The sequence below is a fragment of the Tursiops truncatus genome, chromosome 3 (assembly GCF_011762595.2).
Source record: "Tursiops truncatus isolate mTurTru1 chromosome 3, mTurTru1.mat.Y, whole genome shotgun sequence".
Lineage (NCBI taxonomy): Eukaryota > Metazoa > Chordata > Mammalia > Artiodactyla > Delphinidae > Tursiops > Tursiops truncatus.
In genome coordinates this window covers 144,474,154-144,496,647 of record NC_047036.1, presented here as the reverse complement: position 1 = coordinate 144,496,647, position 22,494 = coordinate 144,474,154, and the positions used below count along the sequence as shown (strand labels likewise).

The following is a 22,494-nucleotide window of genomic DNA, read 5'->3' as shown; positions in this document are numbered from 1 at the left end:
GTGTATTTATGCCAAACCTAATCTCCCAATGCATCCCACCCTCCCCTATCCGCCCTGTGTTTGTCTGGCACAGTCTAGAGTCTAGAGCAGGAGTCTGCACACTGTAGCCTCCAGGCCAAATCCAACCTTCATCCTGTTTTGTAAATAAAGTTTTATTGGAGCATGGCCACACCCATTAGATTGTGTATTGTCTGTGGCCGCTTTCATGCTAGGAAGCAAAGTCAAATGTTGCAATAGAAAATATGGCCAGCAGAATCTAACTTATTTATTATCTGGCCCTTTAAAGAAAATGTTTGTGAGCCCCTAGTGTAGGATGCTTACCACAGTCTGTGGTATTTGATCCTTTGTTTATTTCTTCCCCACTAAACCCTTGAGTTCCTTAAGGACACAGACGATGCCAGTTTACCCTTGGTTCCCAGCATTTAGTCCAGGACCTGAAACTTAATGGTCAAGATATGTTTGTTGAATGAATGAATGAGTGAATGGTAAATCTGTCAGAAATAGAGAACAGGTAGAAAAACTCAAATTAGGGTTATTTGAAGAGGGTCGATTTACAAGGGGCTATTTCAGAGGTGTGGGTGTGGCTCAGGGAACCAGGGCTCAATCGCGTCAGGACTAGAGGCGATGGAGCTACCGTTGCCTAAACCAGAAGAGAGGAGAGGAGGCCAAGTGTTCTGGGGCAGGAAGCCGTCAGTCATGAGGAGGAGCTGTGACCTTGGGTGGCGACACTGGCTAACCTGGGTGACCTCTCAGGGTGGCAACCGGGAGAGTGAGTGCCTTTCCTCCCTCTTCTCCCTTCCTCCCAGCTCCTGCCCAGCTCAAAGACAACAGGGCCCAGGAGCCAGCCTTGCAATGTGGTCCATTCAGGTCAGCCTCCCAGCGTGGAGAGAGGTGAATAACTGCAACTGAGGCCACAACCCCCTTGCCAGCTTCTTCTGGTTTGGTTGGAACCTCTTCTTTGCTGGTGATAGACAAGGGGTTAGGCTAGGCAAGAGACATCTTAATTCGGGCCCCTCCTGCCCTTTCCCGAGCGGGATTCCCCAAATCGGGCGACGCGATCTTCATGTGAGCGCTTCACACCCTCTGAAGGCTTGTTCAGGGGCTTGCCGCCCGGCCCCTCCTCAGACCCACCACTTCTCTGTGACCCCTGCGCGGCCCCTGCTGTCACCCCTCCCCCTCACTTCCTTCCCATCCGCTCCAGGGGGTCTTCTCCCTGAGTTCCTGCTGTGACGTCTCTCTCAGATCTCTGACTGCCCACTCCCCACCGACTGTAGACCACATCTCTCAACATTTGATTTTGCATGTTCTTACATCGTTCTCTAAGTATGTCGTAAATCTTAGTCCGTCTCCTCAGCTAGACTGCAAGCTCTCTGACAGCAAGAACCAAGCCATAATTTTTCAGCCCACTTGGCCTGGGACCCCAGATATGAGAACTGGAGATCTCAAAATGGTCAGGACTTTACGGGTCGTGAATCCAGCCTCCTGCCTGTCGCAAGGGCCCCCTAGGCATCATGCTCAACATGAGTCAACGACTAATCTCCACTTGTATACCCCTGCTTTAGGGACTACTGTGTTGTAGGGCAGCCCTTACAAGTTCACCGTATGTTGAGACCTTATCTTCTTTCCTGAAACCCAGAAGGCGGCGCTCTGTATACACTGGTCATACAGAGGGCAGGTGGTCTTAAAGTCTGATCTGAACTGATGGTGTATTCTCTAACTCTATGTTTCACCATCACAGATAAACATCTTTTGTGAAGCCAGTGCTAATCTATCCTCTGCATCCTCTCCCTACCAGTTGTTGGCTGTGGGTGAAAATTAACCACTCCCAGTGCTGTTTAGAAAGCACTTCCTCACATACTTTACCTCTTGAGCCTCATAGCAATCCCGTGGATCTGGTATTTTGGGTCATACTTTATAAAAGTTTCATCAACAATATCAACAACTGGGGCTCTATAAAGTTAAGTGACTTTCTCAAAGTCCCATAGCTAAGAATTGAGAAAGTGGAGACTCAGATCCACATCTTCTGAGTTTATAGTTGAAGCTCTTTTCTCCAAGCCCATGCTGCCTCACTGCGGGTTGTTTTTTGCTCCTTGCCCTTCCTGAATGTGCCACGGCAAAAAAAATTTTTGCAAGGATGCCAGATAATGAATCAAAAGAAGGATGAATATACACATGCCAAGATAAGGACAGTGGTCCGCCCTGGAACATTTTTGTTTCATTTTTTCCAATGTTGTTCTGAATTGCACTTCCTCCCCACCCCACCAAAGGTGTCAAACAGATGTGGAAATACCGCAGAGCTCCAAGTCACAGCACTGGTGTATGATTCACTGATTGTGATGGGGAAAAATAATGCAAGAGTTTACCATGGTGATGCCTGTTTATGAAAGCGAGGTGGTAGATGATGAGGAACATGGTAGAAACCAGACATGGGCAAAAACAGCAAGAAAGCACTTTCCTCTGGAGTTTGCAGAGGGGCTCAGCGCTTGTACGGGTCCAGATCTCACAGGGGAGATGGGATAAAAAATGCACCAACTTGGCTGGAGTGGGGAGCAGCAAAGCCACTAGGAGTATCCCTTCACTTTCTTTAAGACGTATGATGGTAAATTCTATTCTGTTCTGTTCTATTTATTTATTCATTCATTTTTCTGGCAGTCATTGGTTACCCTGATATAGTAGAATATGCTTAGACCCTAGCTGGAGATGGGCAGCATGATGTGATGGTTAAAAACATGGCCTCTGCATTCAAAGAGCTTGGGTTCAAATCCCAACCTTGCCACTTACTGCTTGTATGACCTTGTGGCAATTTGACTTACCGATAAAATCTTCTAAGCTAGGGTGCTTCCTCATGTGAAAAATGGGATAATTAAGGTACCTACTACATACGATTGCTGACTGGATTAGAGAGAATAAACATAAAGTTTTTGGTACAGTGCCTGGTGCATAGTTTGGGCCCAGCAAATATCTTTTTAAGGCTGATCTTCAGTATTTTTTATCTGTTGAAGGAAGCTAGTAATACTTACATTTCAGAACTATTGCAAAGAGAAGGAAAAGAAAAAGGTTAGAAAGCTCCTGACTCAAAGATACTGCATTCATCACTGTAGAGTGCTATAACAGATAGTCCCCAATTTCAGTGACTTAAGGGTTATTTCTGGAACATGTCTGAGTCTAATATGGGTAAATGGGGAGACAGGGGAAGAAGACCTCAGTTGCATGCAGTCATTCAAGGAGTCAGGCTCTTTCTATGTGCCATGTAGGATTGGGCAGGAAGTTTTATGGAACAGGCCTGAAGGTGGCATATATTACTTGTGCTCATGTAATAATGATGAAACTCAGTCACATGGTTGCACCTCCCTGCAAGGGAAGCTGGGAAATGTGGTCTATCTCTGTGCACTGGACAGAAGGAAAATGGTGCGGTGGACAACTTGCCAGTCTCTGCCCCAGTGTTCAGTGCATGGCAACCACATTTTGTGAACACTAATATAATACCATGGTGATTCCCATGGCATCCTAAGCCCCACTTAGAGGGATGGGCAACCGTAATTATGCAGTCTCTTCTTCTCAGAGCCTGAGAGAAGGGCCGGTTCTCATCTCATCCCTACCGTAACATGTGCCCCTCTGAGCCATCCTTGGCCCCTCTGAGCCATCGTTGGCCATAATGACAGGACTGAGGGTCTCCAGAGTGGCAGGCAAGGCTCAGAAAGGACATGCCACTGAGAGTCATATGAATGGAGTTCTATTGTTCATGGTAAATTAACTCTTCAGACATTAAATATTTCTCTTCCATTCTCTTCCATCTCTCTATTGTTGCAAAACGAATCACTCCAAAACTTAATGGCTTAAAGATATGCACTCACTTTAGTATTGCCTCTCATGGTTTCTGTGGGCAGGAATTCAAGAGTGGTTCAGCTGGGCGATCTGGCTCAGAATTTCTCGTAAGTCACAGTCAGATGGTAGCTGGGGCTGGAATCTCAAAGGCATCTGCACTCATATGCCTGACCTCTAGGCTGTGAAGACTCAAACAGCCAGGGCTGGACCAGATGGGGCTCCTCAGGTGCCTCTCCCCCCCCCCCCCCCTCTCTCTCTCTCTCTCTCTCTCTCTCTCTCTCTCTCTCTCTCTCTCTCTCTCTCTCTCTCTGGTTCCCTCACATGATCTTACCATTGGGGATTTCAGGTCTTCTGACCTCACATGGCAGCTCAGGGCTCCAATGCAAGTGCTCTGAGAAGCAGCCAGGCGGTCACTTACTGCCTCTTCTAATCTAGCCTCAGAAGTTCTGCAGCATCGCTTCTGCCAGAATCCTTTTTGTCCAAGCAGTCACAAAGACCTGCTCAGGCTCAGCGGAAAGGGGCAGAGACTCCACCTCTTGAGGACAGGTGTGTCAAAGGAACTGTTTGTAGACATGTTTTATTGATGAAACGGCCCCACTTCCCCACCCTACCCCCGATCTAGATGCTGTAATGGCTTCCCCGTCTAACATCACCCCAGATGGGATCATTCGTGCCTGCAGATGGTTCAGAGCTCATACTGAGCTAAAGTAGACTGATTTCTTCAAAGGACAGAGCAGAAGGCTGAGAAATCTGGCTAAGGAGCCTGGCCTGGGATGACCGGGCTGGGGAAGGGACGGCACATGAGGTGGTGCAACCTCTTCTCAGTGTCAGTTTCCTTAGTTCCCATTTTCAGCCAAGCAGGTTGGCAATCCAGGCTCTGTCCTCACCAAACCAAGGTCTGCAAGCAGGAGAGGGTTATGTAAAGCATGGAAGCTCAGAGAACTTAAGTCAGTGACTCAGATTCACACAGCTAGGAGTGGGGAGCGGGACAGAGATTTGAACCCTGACCTGTGTCACCCAAAACCCACATGCTCCCTGGCCTCCCTGGCAGTGTGCGCGTTGGGCAGGGGTGGTGGTGGGGTTTGGGGCAGACAGACAACAGAGCTCTCTCCCTACCCTCTCTCTGTAGCCAGATACCAGGGAAGTAGGTGTCCTAGACACACTGCACGGAGAGGCAGCAGAAGGGGACCACTCTTGGTGCTGTCACTCAACTAATTATAGTAACGGTAGCTGCCACGATTATTTAACGAGTGCCTGATAAGCACTGTGTATGCGTCGTCATCTCATTTAACCCTCGTAAAAACTCTTGAGGTCAGGATTGTCGCCATCAGTTAGAGGGTGTTGGAGAAACTGAGCCTTGGAGATGAAGCGAACTGCCCATCAGTCACTCAGGAAGTGGCAGGGCAAGCATTCAAGCTCATGGCTGCTTCCCTCTGAAGCTCAGCCTCCCAAACACTGACTCTGAGCCTGAGACAACCCCACAGTCCCCACCCGAACCCATGCTTCCAAGTCCTCGGCATTTCAGCGGCACACTTTGTGCCCCTTCGTAAATAAATATTAATTGAAAATATCAGTGCCGCAGCCGCTGACACAAGCTGCTGAGTTACCACGCTGTGCCCTGGTGATTAAACCCTTGGTTGCATTGTCATATTCTCAGTTGTCACGGTCCCCAGACATCCATCCCAGTTGAGATGGGGGGTAAGAAGGAACTCGGGGTGATGATGAGCACACACAGATTCCTGTCTGTGTGCTGGTGTCCACTCCTTGCGTGAACAGCTTTCATTATTTCCCCGTGTGACTCTTGCTCTCCTTTACCAGCCCTCAGCTTAGTCTGAGAAGTCTAAATGCTGCCTCTCTCCAGCACAAGCTGGTTAAGAAACAACTTTGGTAAGGTAGATAGCTATTGGGAAGCCGCCGCATAGCACAGGGAGATCAGCTCGGTGCTTTGTGACCACCTAGAGGGGTGGGATAGGGAGGGTGGGGGGGAGGGAGACGCAGGAGGGAAGAGAAATGGGAACATATTTATATATATAACTGATTCACTTTGTTATAAAGCAGAAACTAACACACCATTGTAAAGCAATTATACTCCAATAAAGATGTTAAAAAAAAAAAGAAACAACTTTGATTGTTACTGTATTTTTTAACATTTTTTGGGAGTTTGGGATTTACATATTCACACTACTGGATTTATTTATTTATTTTTTTAACATCTTTTTTGGAGTATAATTGCTTTACAATGGTGTGTTAGTTTCTGCTTCATAACAAAGTGAATCAGCTATACATATACATATATCCTCTACTGTATTTAAAATAGATAACCAACAAGGACCTACTGTATAGCACAAGGAACTCTGCTCAATATTCTGTAATAACCTAAATGATTGTTACTTTAGATACAGGAAAGCTGAATGACGAAGGGAGGTGGTTCCCCAGGGAGGGGGCTCCAGGACTCACTTGATTTTTATTTCAGTGTGACTTTTTGAAATCAGGAGAGTAATCCCTCCTCCAATTTGATTTTTCTTTATACAGAGTGCTAGAATCTGAAAATTGTTTCCCTTTTCATTTTATGCAACTTGAGAACTCACAGGTCTTTCTGAGGCATAATAACAGGATGGCAACTTGAGGACCTGAGTAGGAGAACCAAAGAAGTAGTGAACGTATGGGTGGGGGTCCGTCATTGGGAAAATGGCCTTTTAGTACCTAAATGTCCTGGCAGGAAGCAAAGCTAAACTCCAACTTGGCCAAAACCTTGAAAAGTTTCTGATCAAGGAGACATGGTAAATAGGAATTAATTGTTCAGCCTCCATTATTAAAAACTGTAACATATTATTCATGGTCCTTTTTTAAAAAGATTTTTTTTTGTATCCCGTCTTCGTAGATAGCTTTAGTGAGCACAGTATTTATACGATTGTTCACAAGTTCTTTCTTGACTTTGGTTTTCTCTAATTCTGGTTTTCTACCATCCAAGGTGCCTCCTTCTCCTGGACACCAACGCCACCATAATGCTTTGAGCTCTTCCATGGCAAATTCTTCTCTTTAGGGCCATTTTCGGGAGCTTCAGCCTACAAATTGGGGCAGGATTAATCCATGAAGCTGTCTTTACCTGTTGTATGAGATTACTCTTGTCAGGCACATGTGCTACTATGTTGGGCTATGGAGTTAAATGAGATATGGTCTTTGCCCTCAGAGAGTTTGCAGATTAGCTGGAAAATAGACAAGTACCTAGGTGGGTACCAAAGTCGGTCAAGATTCCTTTGGTTTCAGGTGATAGAAAATTCAACTCAAACTGATTTCGGACAAAATATAAGGGAGATGGGATAGATTGGCTCACATAATCTCAAAATACAGAGGTTTCTGGCATCAGGCATGGGTGGATCCAGCTACTCATAGCATAGCACCAGAACCAGTCTCTTTTCATCTCCTGACTCTGGAAATTCTCTCTTCATGGTAGCTAGATAGCTTCTGGCAACTCCAGTGGAGCGAAAGCTGTTGGGAATTTGAGTCATGTATGTACTCCTGAAACAATTACTGTGGTCACAGGGAGTGAAGATGCTTATAAGCCTGGCCTAGATCAGGTGCCCATCTCCAGAGTTGGGGAGAGGAGTCAGCCCCACTTGTATGATATGATCCAAGAGCTGGGGGAGGGGGGCTTCCAAAGAAAAATTTGTTATCTGAAGAAGGGGCAAGAGAAGCCAGGCAGCTAAACATACCAGGGCTCTACTGTGTACATAATGGCTAGCTTATTCCATACAATGTCCTTGGGGTTGGTTGGACATGCTCTAGGGAATATCATTAATCATGGGAATTGCCTTGTCCTTAACAAGCAACGTCCCTCCAGCTTAAGCCAGTCTGGGTTAAATAGACCATAAGTGTAACCTGCAAAAATCTGACCCACATTTGTTCTCCATTGCAGTGACCTGGACAGAAATAACATCACCAGGATCACCAAGACCGATTTCGCTGGACTCAAGAACCTCCGAGTCTTGTAAGTAACGCGTGGCTCTCCAATGTATTTTCACTCTCAGCTCTTCAGCCTTGTGAAAATGTCCCACTGCCCTGACATCACACCCCCAAGCACTGGACAACAAGAATTCGCCCTTCTGCAGCAGAAAGCCCTTCATTAGTACATCCAGGTTTCCTTCCCCAGCTGTCTCATTCTGTGTCTCCATGCTGTAGGCTGGGCTAGACCAATGGAAGAAGTCAGTTCCAGTGACAGGGAACACAGAAGGTTATACACAAATAAATCAACATGCCCAGCTTCTAGGATGACAGCAGGGTCAGGTTGGCTAACCATGCTTCCCTTCCATAGAGATGATAATTTCTCCCTCAGCCTGTGAATTAAAAGAGCAATCAAGACAAAAGTTATTTATCTTGTTGCTTAATGGAGAGGAGGGGAGGAAGGAGGGAGAGAGTCAGACAGGGTCAGAGCTCTTGCTGAACACTTGCAGCTGTGCAGACAGGTAGCAAAATTTGAGAGGGGCATTGGTGCAGCAGGGGAGCAAGAAATATCAGGTTTCATTGCTAAATATTGAACACTTTCATCCATCCCTAAATCTGAGTGATAAGAAGCTGCCCAAATTCTTGTGCACTGACGAGTCTCAGACATTCAGAGGTACAAGAGAGGAGGAATTGGACCCTCTTTCCTTCTTTACTCAGAAGGTGATTTTGACCCATACATGTGACTCCAGACCTGGAGTGCAGCCTGGGCAATCAGGCCCCTGACTTGGTGTTTGTCGTGTCCTGGAATCTTGGCTGGCAGCTTTTTGCTAGAAGTAGCAGCTAAAGTCTTGGTATCTAAAGCCACCTCCTTCTTTTTACTCATAGCCCGTTATAATACAGTGAGTTGTATTTTGGGGACTGGAAATATTAGGTTCTGGTCCTGACTCAGAATTAACTGCCCATGTGACCTCGTACCCTATTGTACTCCTTTGGGCCTTACTTTTCTCATCTGTAAAATAGGGAATGAGTAGTATATTAGTTTTCTAGGGCTACTGTAACTTTGTACCACAGACTGGGGGGCTTACACAACAGAAATTTATGGTCTCAGTTTCCAAAGTCCAAAATCAAGGTGTTGGCAGGGTTGGTTCCTTTTGAGGACTCTGAGGGGAGGATGTGGTCCAGGCCTCTCTTCTAGCTTCTGGTGGCCTCAGGGATTTCTTGGCTTTACGCTAGCTGTCTCTGGGTCTCTCTGCATTGTCTTCCTTCTACACATGTCTGTCTCTGTGTCCAAATTTTCCCTTTTTATAAGGACACCAGTCCTATTAGATTAGGATCCATCCTAATGGCCTCATTTAAACTTGATTACTTAGTAAAGACCCTGTCTCCAAATAAAGTCACTTTTTGTTATATTTGGAGTTAGGGCTTCAATGTATGAATTTTGGGGGGCATGCAGTTTGACCCATAACAAGTATTTAGAAGTCCTTCTAACCCTAATAGTTACATATATAATGCTTTGTGATTTTGACACTTTCACGCACAATGTGTTTATTCTCACTGAAACCTGTGGAACATTACTTGTGTCTCATTGTTTTCCTGATTGAGAAGTAGATGGTCATGATGATGATGATAACTGATGTATATATGGTACCTTCCACAGACCAAGCTCTGTTACATAGTTATTAACCCTTATCTGCCCAGAGGAAACAGGCACAGATAGGTTAAGTGGTCCCAACTCCACATAGCAGGGAACTGAAGGAGGAGGACTCAGAAGCCAGAATGTGTGCTTTCTAACCTCCATGCAGTGCCTCTGTTCATTTGTGTTACAGGAAGTTTAGAAAACCAGGAAGGTGATAGTCTAGGAATTTGGTAAGTGCAGCGTGGTGTGCAAGTGGCTGAGCGGAGTTTCCCTGAGCAACAGGGTGTGGCACTGCTAGGATCTCAGGGCTGGGCCTCCAGCTAGCAGATGCTCTCCCCTCGATGTGGTCTCTGGTCTTTGGCCAGTGCACCCCCCCTCCCCCCATCCCTGGAGGGAAGACCCTACCCTCTGCCAAGTCTTTCTTTTGCCCCAAGCAGTCATGTGTCTGTCAAATGACTGGCAGCTCCGACAAGTGTGTGGGGATCAGATGGAGATTGGGATAAAGGCGGGGGATTTTCATGGCTCAGTTTTAGGGTGATTTTTATTAAAGAGATATAGGCAGTAAACTCCTGATTCCAGGTCACTTACCAACTTAAAGAACAAACACTTAACTTCTCTATTTTTTTTCCATTTTTTCCCCCCAGAATCTGTGAGAAATGTCCTTTCATACAAGTCAGAAATTTCACCTAATGCTTCATTTTTCTAACAAAGTCAAAAACAACCCTTTGATTTTCTTACCATTACATCAGAAAGACTAGTAAAAATTCCAATTTCCATATCTGCTGTCTGCAAATAGAAAGTTTAAAATAATCACAAAAGATCATATTAATATCCTCTGGATGGTCTACAACATTCCTTTGACTACAGTTTATCTTTTCAGTTAATTGGTACATTCTTCTTATTTTGATAAGCAGTGCTGAAACCCTCCCCCTCCCCTCACTTCATAGACTCTATTAATATACTATGTTTCATTATCTTCCTTAGCAACTCAAAGACAATCCCATTCAAGTGGCCCTTTATTAGTGTGAAAGAATCTGCTACGTGGGGTAGCTGAAATGCTTTCTAACTGACACCAATAAAGTATCCAGACATTTAAACCATATTTTCCCTCGGTCTATTCTTTTTAGCTGAGTAACCTAGACAACTATCTTTTTGAAAAGCTTTCATCACACCTCGGCGTATTCCCTGTATCTGTTTCTTATTTACAATTTATAGTGAAACCAGAAAAAACTCGGTCGTCTTGAATAATTGGAGCCTGCCACCCATTTCCATGCAGAACTGTTAATACGGTGCAGGTGAATGGGCGAAAGCAAATAAAATGGAGATTGGGGAACTTTGGCTTCATCCAGGGGTTTTCCCCAAATAAAGTACATTCAGGGGGAAGATATAAGAATTGCTTATAACAATTCTTTCTTCCAAGGGGCAGGAATAAGAAAAGGTCTCTTCTGGTGGTATCAATTATATTCCCTTTCTTAGTAGTCTGTTGCGAGAACTCTTGCAAGTATGCCCACAATGTGGGAACCAGCTTTATCCCAAATGGGGTTAATTAAAGAGTTAAACTCCACCCCAGCCATCATCACATGGGGGTGATTTCCGATTCTGATCCAGTGTTAAAAGTAAAAAAATAACAATGCCGAAAGAACTGAAAATGAGCACGGTCTGTATCCCTCTAACTCAGAACAGATTCAAGCCATAGTCAGCCCTTCTGGGTGTCCAGCCCCTCCTGGATCCCCGGGTCTCCTGCATCTGCTCAGTAAAATGAGAGTGATAGCGAGGGTTTTAGCACAAACTCCTGAATTGCATCGCAGCCTAGAAGTCTGGATGGGAAGTTCACAGCTCATTCATTCAGTGATCCATTTATTCATCAAGTGTTGGTTATTTCTTGAGCCTTTAAAGACCGGGTACTAGGCTGGATTCTGATCGGTCTAGGAAGTACATCAAGAAGAGACCCTAGCTACCTTACCAGTCAGGATCCCAGCAGGACAAATGAGGAGAGCTAAATAAAGATTTATTTGCAAAGGTGTGGGTGAGATTAAGAGAAACCAGGAAGAGTTAGTTGGCGCAGTTCCCTGAGGCTAGCAACAACCGTTGGTCGCTAGTCCCCTCTGAGCCTCAAGGACCAGCGGGAGGGAGTGGTTACCTGAGCCCAGCAAAGGAAGGACTGCCTGTTAGCACCTGGGGTCTTAGGTAGAGGAATGCAGTCCACCTGCAGTGACTTGGTAGGGAAGGAGGGAGCTGGGAATAAACCCCCACCTCACTCCCTCTTCTCCCACCCTCTCATCTCCTGCTGGTTGGTTGAACCCAATAGGAAACCAGCGTCAAGGAAGCTTCCTGACGAAGCCGGTAAAAGTTAGCCTCCCAGGGCTTGAGCAAAGAGGAGGAGGGGCAGGTATCAACCATCCCTTCTATTCCCCTTTCTGAAAGAAGCTGGTAGTGTTAGATTAATTAGGACAGAACTAAGAGATTCCTCATGGGAGTTTGGAGTTAGACTCCTTCAGAAACCCTGAGGGCATGTGACACTAAGCCACCCTATAGCGTTGCCCCTTGTAACAATTGGGAAGTAATGACAGCAAGCTCTACGATGGACTGATTGATAGTAAAAACCCAGCTGAACAAACCCCCAGTCACAAATACTGAACTGGTTCCCTGTTTAGCAAGATGTGCTAGTGTGAGCCTGCTAGCATTGCAAGGCCCTCCTTGCCATATGGCGGGATGGAAAAGGAAGAAAAGGGAAGGAAAAGAACGTTTATTAAGCCTCTGATTGTACTCCAGATCCTGGGCTAGATAATTTATATACTTTATTCCACTTTTATTCTTACAAGGACTTATGAAATGTTTTATTTGTGCTATTTTACAGATGAGGAAACTGAGTCTCTGAGAGGTTGGCTAGATAGTTCAAAAGCACGCCATCAGCTAGTAAGAAATCAGAAAAGGGATTCTCAACCAAATTTGATAAGCACACCAGATCGGGAGTTAGGTCCACCCTCACTAGCTGTGTGACTTCATACAAATAATTTCTCCTTGGGCAAGTCTCTTAACCTCTGTTCCTGGGAGCCCATGTATGTTAAGTGAGGAGCCTATATGAGACCAGCCTACAGGGGGCAGAAGGAACATAAATGTGTGAATCAGAGTGGATGAGGACTCTGGCCTCATCCAAAGTTGTTGATATTTGGAAATATGAGAGCTGATTTTGGAGTTTCTTCTGTGGGGTGTGTATGTGTGTGTAATATCCCGATTTTTTTAAATGTTTGCAACAAATTCACAAAATTATAAAATATATCGTTGAGCCCATACAAAATATCCCCATCGCTCTGATAGTCGGAAACTTCATGTGTCTGGACTAGCCTTTTCCTTGATGTAAAATCAGTATGTGCTGTGGTCCAACGTCCTCTTTAGTGTTTTCTTCATTCACTAAGTCTATGAAGTGGCTGCTGTGCTGGGCACCTGTGTTAGGGCTGGGACTGTGATGATGAACAGAAGACCTTACCCTCTTGGTCCTTAGGCACAGCGAGGAAGATGGACTTGAAAATAAACACAAGGGCCTGAGTGTTAAGCCCAAGAAGTGCAGTGGGTTATGAACTATCTCAGAGGTGGAGGGCTGGCGTGCAAGGAGTTATTCTGAAGTGAAGGCCAAGCTTCCTCAAGGCTACTCTTCCTTCCTTCTGCTTTTCCGTCAGGTGCCTCAGGGCGCCCGTCCTCCTGCCTGATCCAGAGGAACCCACACAGCCCTTCTAAACTCCACCTACCAAAGAAACGTCCTTCAATCACAACTGCATCCCGGCTAAGTCCCATTCAGCCACCAGGGTCAGCCCTGGATGGAAACTATGCAGCCTCACTTCTTCTCTTTCCTACTGTTCAGCTAATCCATTTGAAGCTGCCATTTTTTTTTTTCAAACTTAGGGAAACAAATGTTTCATTGTCTGCTCAATTCTTAGGATATGCCACATGCATGAATCAAACTTTTAATCATCTGCTTGGAGGACTTTGGAGGTCAGCAGAGCCTGTGGCTGGGAGGACTTAGCTTTTGTGACCATCACCTTCATGTTGGGAGCAGCCAGGCTCTGGGCTTGTGACGTTTCCGGCACAGGCAGGCACCCAACAATAGCTTCACCTTTCTACGAGGTGACCCAGAGACAGAGTTAGCAGAGAAGGCCCTTTTCAATGAAGTATTTTTGAATCCTTGGAGGAGGGAGCTCCGAGGGAAGAGATGCTGAATATATGTGTGGTTTTTATAAGAAGCAGCTTTTACCTCTTCTTTTTCTGTGCAACATCCTGCAGTGCTTGGGAGGGTATTTGCTGAGAACATTCTTAAAATAGAGGCTTGGAAACCAATCTGTCAGGTAGAAGTATGCAGGCGGTGAAACCCTGGTTACCGTGACACCAAGCTGGGATGTGAATTATCTTGTCCCCCCAGACTGATCCTGGCTGAGGGGGCCCATCCGAGGGTCGAGGGAGGGGCTGAGTGACCATGCCTGCATGGCCTGCAGCCTAGTACGAGGATCCTTGAGGCCCGCTTGTCCTTGACCATTGCTGCCTTTGTGGTTCCAGGCATCTGGAAGACAACCAGGTCAGCGTCATCGAGAGAGGCGCCTTCCAGGATCTGAAGCAGCTGGAGCGATTGTAAGTACAGCACAACCTCCTTTCTTGAAAAGCCTTGTTTGTTTGTAAATTGGCTTCGTTGTGGCCTTGCTAAGAAAAAAAAGGGCTCCAGTGTTTAATAAAATGTTTGCTATTATATTTAAAGCACATTAGATGCCTGCTAAAGAGACACTGAAACCCATTTAAACTTTTTTTCTTTAAAAGATGCTAGAATTGGCATCTGGGGCTTGTTTTTCTGCTTCCCAGCCTTGAGCTCTGTCTTGGTAGCTGTACGTGGGGCTTGTTCCTGCCCAAGCCTCAGCCTTCCCTTCTGTGGGGGAAGAAGGACCTCAGTTAGCTATCCCTGTCATGGAAAATAGCATCAGAAACTCCCTACTCCTATACATGGGTAGCAGGCTCCCTCCTCAGGCCTTCTCCTCGGGGCCCCCTCTGCCCCATTCTCGTGGGAGAGGAAGGACAGGCGGGTAGGCGAGGCCTTCGGTGTGCCTGCATCTTCTCTGAGTGAGCATCAGCCTGTGTCAGGAAGCCCACATATTTTCATGAGAGAGTGCATTGCCAGTGGTTTGAAAATAGGCCACTGTTCTGACTCTGACAGAGGGAGAGAGCAAAAGGGGTGGGGATGGGAGGTGGATGGAGCCTCCATTCGTTTTGTTGATTAATGCTTTTGCAGAAAACTCTCGGGTCACTGTGATGAGGGAGGCTGCTCAGATAGTTAAGTGGGCAGCTTCCCCTTTCCTCGGTTAATCACATCTGGCAGCTCATAACATCTGGATATTTGCTTTCTGCCCTTTGAGAGGGGATTGTCCCCAAGAGCACTTAGTCATGCTGGTGGGCGGCTCTTTCCAGGCTTCTTTCTGTATCCTGGTTGACCTGATATTTCAGCCTCCTTCTCCTGCATTCGGGCGACGGGCCTGCAACAGCTCTCTGCTCCTCCAGCTTAAGGATCTTCCCATCTTTACCTGTCCTGTTTCCAAATCTCATCTACAGAGATAGGCTTGGGTAAAGTATAGGACTTTCCACCAACTTATGAGCTTTGTAATGTGCCATCTTTTCCCTTGGAGTCATTCCATCTGGGGCAACCTGAGGGAATATTACCCAGCAAAAGCCTTTACTCCCCGCTCTGTGTTGTGAACTGTCTCATTCATTGCTCTCCTTCTGGGTCAAAGGTCAGCATATGTTCTTTTGTTGGTTTGAAAATATGATTTTAGTTTCTTATAAGGGAAAATAGAGATAAAAATAATGAATGTTGCCTCTATCTATACTTTTAAGTTTCTTAAAATGTTAACTCTTCTCCTTATTTAGACCCAGGGGAAAAAAAAATAAAAGTACTTGTTGAACCTGCTTCCTTTGTATGAAATACTCAACATTTACGTGGAAGAATAAATACAAAATCCTTTGTGAGAAGGCCACTTCTTGCTTTAGTCTTCTGATTAGAAGTATAAATAAATTTCCAATTCATTAATTTCATGGTTGTTGGGAAAGAGCTAATTGAGTACCTTGGACATGCTGGGAACTATGCCAGTATATTATATGCTATCTGTTATTTTATCCCCGCAAAATTCCTGTGAGGTGTGATTACCCTCATTTTGCAGATGAAGAAACAGAGGCTGAGGGAGATGAAGCCAAAGAATTGTCAGTGGGGGGAGCCAAGATTCAAAGCCACATCTGTCTGACATCAAAGCCCACGTCCTTTCATATTTCTCTGCTGCAAGCATTCGATGAAGTGTGATCTTTAGCAATGGCCCTGCAAATAGCCTCTCACATACCCATTGAACTCCAGGGAATATCCGTGGAATAGTCTAGCAAAAGGGGCTTTTCTTTGGCTTGGTCAACATGGCTGAAATACCTTGCACGTCTGAGGGACTGAGAGGATTACAGTCGTAGGGTAAACCTGGCTGTTTCTCTGCTTTGGTGTATTAAGAGGGTAATGCTAGCTGCTGTACTAGATAAACCCTCAAATCTCATAGCTTAACAGGGTGGAAGTTTACTTCTTATTCATATAAAACCCAATAAGAGCATTCCTGGTTTCTGGGCCTCTCTGCTCCAAGGGGAGACTTCGGGACATGGGCTCCTCCCGTTCCCTGGCTCCGCCATCTTTAAATCGTGGCTTCCAAGGTACCAGTGTTTGTCGGCATCAAGCTAGTGGAAGGAAAAACAGCAGGAAGGATTGTACATGGGAGGTTTTCATGGGAAAAGACCTGGAAGGACTACATGTTACTTCTACTGTTACATACCTTGGGCTGGAACTGAGTCATGTGGCCGCAGTAAACTGCAGGGGAGGCTAGGAAACTAGTCGAGCTATATGCCCTGGAAGTAGAGGAAACAGGCTTAGTGAACAGCTAGCCAGTTTCTGACTTATATTGCGAGTGAGCTGAGAAGCACTTGGTCAGGAAGAAGAATGGAAGTATAGGTAGCTGGACTAGTATGTACAGCTGGACAGGCTCTCTCATTTAAGGCCTTTCAGTGTCGGTGTGTGTGATGTGATCCTGACTAGTGTTTATCTGGTTTTGGTTATCCAGTCTGCCCGCAGACCGAGGACTATAGAGTGGGAAATTACAATGTATTTGCTATTAACAACGGAAGAGGTAGAGGGCTCATTGTGCCATCACCCCTGGCTCTCACTACTGGCTTACTTTACCTGTGTCTCTATATTTGGTAGTAAATTAATCTTTACTGATCATACTCTGAAAGAGGCTGGAAATTGTATCATTTCTGTAATGTTTATTTTCATTTGGAATGGTCATTACGGGTGTAATCTCTTGAGGCTTACAGGGAAAAGGCAGAGAATCCTGTCCTTCAGGTCTCTACTCAGGAATTCTCTATTCCTCCGTGAAAGGACCTCTGCTCCAGGCTGAGTTAGGTGCCTCTTTCCTCATGACAACACATTATGGGCCATATCATAGCACTTATACCATATTTTAATTCCCTGTTTGCCTCATTGTCTCTCCGCAGAACTATGAGTATTTGGAGATGAGGAATTATGTTCCATTTAACTGTTAATCTCTAAGCCTTGCACAAAGCGTGATAGTAAGTACTTGTAGAATATTTATCCAATACTTAGGTTTTTGTTCTATACCAGTGGTTCTGAACTGGGACCAGTTTTCCCCGCCAGAGGACCCTTGGCAATGTCTGGAGACATTTTCGGTTGTCAAAACTGTAGGATGTTAATAGCATGTATTGAGTAGAAGTCAGGAATGTGGCTAAACATCCTACAATGTACAGAATAGCTCCCACAACAAAGAATTACCCAGTCCAAAATGTCAGTAGTGCTGAGGTTGAGAAACTCTGCTCTTTCCCTGTTATGTGTCAGATGCCATCTTAGTCATGACACAGGCCATCTCATTTAATGCATATAACATTATGAGGTTAGAATTATCATGTCCCTGATGTGACAAAATATAAATTTCAAAGCACTGCCTAAATATGCCAATTTAGCTCGAGCTCGCTTCTGATTTCCAGGAAGTGAACAGGATAGAGGAACAAGATAAATAAAACCAGCAGGAAACAAGTGAATCCTGTAGCTGAGACATTCTGCAAGATAACTGCCCTGGTCTCTTTAAAAAGTCAGTGTTACGAAGGAGGTGGGACTTGACTGTTCTATATTGAAAGAAGCTTAGGATAGAAACAGTAGCACAAAACTTGGAAAGGTCAATGGAGTTTGTGTTTGAAGATCTTTGAATTATGCAGAAAGTGATAATAGTGCTAATGTTTATTGCCTTATTAAATCAAAGATTCATTTTGTAATCTGTAAGATAGCTTTTGAAAAGAATAGTTAAAAAATATATAACCTACTAGAGGGAGAAATGACATAGAATGATCCCCAAAAATGTGATTAATTCAAATAAGGGAACATAGAACAAAATGAGACAAAGAAAACAAATAGTAAGATGATCTATTTAAATAAAAATATATCATAATTATTTTGTATGCAAATGATTAATACTTTAATTAAAAGACAGATTTCCAGGGTGGATTAAAAAATAAAGAATAATTATATGATTCTTTCAAAAGATGAACATTAAGCATAAGGAGAGAGAAAAGCTGAAAGTAAAAGGATAGAAAATGATACCATGAACTCACTAACCAATAGAAGGTTGGTGTGGCTGTATTAACACAGATAAAAGACTTCAAAACAAGAAACATTAATGGAGATAAAGAGGGATATTTCATAATGATAAAGGAGTAAATATACCAGGAAGGTACAGCAAATCTATGTTTGTATGTACTGTTATGTATAGTATGTATGTATGTATTATGTATAGTGTGCGTGTATGTGTTATGTATAGTATATATTAAAAACATATTCTGAAAATACAGAAAACAAATATTGAACAGAACTAATGGACAAATTCATACTCGTTTAAGATATGGTTCTTGTAGTTGATGAACAAGCAGACAAAATTTTTAGTAACAATATAGAATATTTTAATGACAATGTTTGCAAACCTGACCTAAGTGAAACAAGGAGAGCAATGCAACCAACAAGTGTAGAACAAACATTCTTTTCAAGTGCATACAGAACTTTTATCAAATACTGATCTAGAAATCAGGTCTCAACAAATATCAAAGGATTACAGTCATAAGGAGTATTTTCTCTGACCACAGTAGAAATACAGAAATCAACAAAAAGCAGTAAGTGGAAATTTTCAAAATATTTGGAAATTGAATGATATTCTTCTAAATAACCTTTGAATCAAAGAACATTTCACCGTTGAAATTGGAAGATATATTTTTCAGAATGTTAATAAACACACAATATATCACAAAGTGTGGATTGCAGTCAAAGCCATGCCCACAGGAAAATGTATAGCCTTTAAGCATGTTATTTGGTTTGTGTAGAGTATATATTTAAAATGAAGTAAGGCTAAAATCTTTATTAAAATACCCATCATAAGAAGCTAGAGAAAGAATAACAAAGTAGAAGAGAGAAAATCAATAATACCAGAAGTATGTGAAATAGAAAAACTCTAAAAAACCAAACTTTCATTCTTGAAAAAATTATAAAAGCCAGCAGGACTTATTAGTAAACAAAAAAGAAAGAAGACTAAATTACTGACATAAAGGATAAAATGGGGGACATAACTATGGATTTTACAAAGATTAAAATGATAGTAAGAGCAGATTTTGAAGAACTTTATTTTAATGATTTTAGAGATTAAGTGAAATTAAAAACTGAAACAAGAAGGAGTAGAAAGTAGTAGAGTCCTAAATCTAATTAAACCTTTAATTAAAATATTTCACTAAGAACTTTCTAAGCTCAGATGGCTTCGCCAGTAAATTGCACCGAAGTTTTAAGAAATAAATAGTATCAATTTATCATAAACTCATTCTATTAAAAATATGACTTTTGTCATTTGGATAGCATAACCTTTAAAGCAAAACCCAATAAGGCATTTCAAGAGAAAATATCAACCAACATATTATATGAATTTCCTAATAAAATATTAGCAAAATGAATTTGGCAGTACCTGAAAAGGAGATATTACAACCAAGTTTGGCTTATTCCAGGAAGGCAGGGTTGGTTAAATATTTGAAAATCCCCCCTCTCAAATAAAAACATGCTGAACAACTAGGATAGCAAAACCAAAGACACACAGCATCTACAATAAAGCTAGTTGACAGAGTATCCCAGTAAACTCCTGCCTCCCGAGTGTACGTGGATGGGAGTGAAAGGGGCACAGCTGATGGTTATAAGACTGTTGTATTGTCTCATCTATGTGGAAGAAAGCAGAGGGAAGTCCTTCAGAACAGGAGATTGATAAAGTTACCAACACGTACTCACTGGAAAACACTGGTCAAACTGAGAAAAGCTGCCAAATCAGAGGGGAGTTTGATTAGATCCAGTTCATGGTGAGAACAAAGGAATCATGATGTGATAATGACTGATAGTACCTGGAGTATTCTGGGTCCTATAAATTCTTCAAACTACCACAAACAAGGCTGTTTTCCAAAGAAAGGCCTAACGTTGATAAGAAAATTTGGGGACTAGTCAATCAGAACAGGTACAGTAGTAGAAATGAAAAGAAACCTTCTCAATGAAAGTGCCAGAAATCACCAGAAGAGGCAGATCTTAGAAAATACAAGGCCATGTTTTTCATTAGTTTAACCACAACAACAAACAACCCCAAGAATGAGCTCTCTAGACGCTTAAAGCTAAAAAAGCTATCACTTCCCACCCCTACCTCATAAGACTAAAGGAAATTTCTTTCATTTAAGAAATAAACAACCGGGACTTCCCTGGTGGCGCAGTGGTTAAGAAACCGCCTGCCAATGCAGGGGACGCTGGTTCGAGCCCTGGTCCAGGAAGATCCCACATGCCGCGGAGCAGCAAAGCCCCTGCGCCACAACTACTGAAGCCCACGCACCTAGAGCCCGTGCTCCGCAACAAGAGAAGCCAACGCAATGAGAAACGTGCGCACCGCAGAGTAGCCCCTGCTCGCTGCAACTAGAGAAAGCCCATGCGCAGCCACGAGGACACAATACAGCCAAAAATAAATACAATAAATAAATTTATAAAAAAAAAGAAAAGAAATAAGCAACCAAGAGGATTATGATTGAAGCTCATACAAAAACTTTTTATAAGAAAAATGAAGAATAAGAAACATAATAATCTCTATAGAAACAATGAAAACATGTAAGAAAGAGGTACCCACGAAACCGATGAAAACTATAATCATGGTTCAAAACTAGCTACACAAATTTAAGACTTTATAAACTCTAAAAGAACAACATAAATCTGAATTTTAAAAACTCAGAAATTAGATGATTAGAGAAGAGTAGGATTTGAAAGGAAGGGCAGAGAACTCAAGAAACAATTTAGAAATAAAAGAATTCATTTCAAGGTAAGTACTGCCAAGATTGAAGAAGAGCAAACTTGGAAGAATTACACTATCCAATTTCAAGACTTACTATAAAGCTACAGTAATCAAGATAGCATGGTACTTGTGAAATATTAGACATGCAAACTTATGAAACAGAATACATAGCCTAGAAATAGACCCATTCGAAAATAGTCAGCTGATTTTTGACAACGGAGCAAAGACAACTCAATGGAGAAAGAATAGTGTTTTCAACAAATGGTGCTGGGACAATTGGATGTTTATATACAGAACACTGAACCCACACAAGCCTTACATCTTATGCAACATTTAAATCAAAATGGATCATAGACCTAAATGTAAAATGTAAAACTGTGAAACGTCTAGAAGAAGACATAAGAGAAAAAATCTACATGACTTGGGTTTGAGGATGAGTTTTTTTGATACAAAAAGCATGATCCATGTTAAAAAAAAAAGTTAATCAGTTGAACTTTTTTTTTTTTTTGAACTGTTTTAAAATTAAAAACTTCTGCTCTGCAAAGGGCACTGTTAGGAAAATGAAGAGACAAGTCACAGACTGGGAGAAAATTTTTGCAAAGCATATATCTGGTAAAGCACTTGTATACAGAATATACAAAGAACTTTCAAAACACAGCATTCAGAAAACAAACATTCCTACCCACAAAAAAAGAAAGAAATGAGCAAAAGATTTGAAGAGGCACAACACCAAAGATGATATACAGTTGGCAAATAAGCATATAAGGACATCCTGAACATCATTTTTCATTAGGGTAATGCAAATTAGACAACAATAAGGTACCACTGCATATCTACTAGAATGGCTACAGTACTAAAAACTGACAATACTAATTGCTGCTCAGGAGGTAGAGTAACTGGAACTCTCATTTATTACTGATGGTAATGCAAAATGGTACAGCCACTTTGGAGGACAGTTTAGCAGTTTCTTACAAAGCTAAACATAATTGTATCTTATAATCCAGATCAGTGGTTGCTAGGGGTTTAGCGAAGAGAAGGGGATGTAGGGTCAAATAGGTGAAGCATGGGAGAGGGGGTCGCTGAGAATGGTGAAACTATACTGTGTGATATTGAAATGGTGATGCACAACATATGCCTTGATCAAACCCATAAAATTTGACAGTGCAATGAGTGAACCTTAATGCATGCAAATTAAAAATATCATTTGGGAAATTGGAGGATCCCACAATGGAATGCACACTGTGATGAATGTGTGAATCAACCTTACTGAAGGTGATGGGGAAAAAGGTGCTGACCAAAGTGGACTTGAAATGACTGGAGTCTGTGAGACTAAAGTCAAAAGGAATAGCACACAAGAACTGGACTCTGGTTGACAGAGTTGTTTCCCACAGAGGTATGGGTTAACAATTCTGAAATCACTACACATGTATATTGGAATTCAACAGTGGAAAGACAAGCGATATCGTTACAGACTAGCAATGGGGAAAGCTATCATGACCCATGTGGTAACGGATTAGAGTTAGAGACACCAGTATGAACAAATGTTTAACCTAATATAGATACTTTCACTTAATACAGGTGGACATATACATAGAAATATTTATTGATATGTGAATATACATAGGTTTTTATACAAGCAAATATTTCTTTGCTCTGTTAGCGAGAGGGCCTAGAAGC

General features: G+C 43.0%; 1 protein-coding gene across 4 annotated transcripts in view; it reads left to right on the top strand.

The window, feature by feature from the left end:
* The window catches only part of SLIT3 (slit guidance ligand 3), a 609,805-nt gene that overhangs the window by 37,214 nt on the left and 550,097 nt on the right, over positions 1 to 22,494 (top strand). For all 4 annotated transcript variants that reach the window (XM_073802786.1, XM_073802783.1, XM_033853549.2 and 1 more), the window contains exons 2-3: positions 7,742 to 7,813; positions 13,952 to 14,023. In XM_073802786.1, coding sequence (XP_073658887.1) covers positions 7,742 to 7,813; positions 13,952 to 14,023 — 144 coding nt within the window. The remainder of the gene's footprint in view (positions 1 to 7,741; positions 7,814 to 13,951; positions 14,024 to 22,494) is intronic.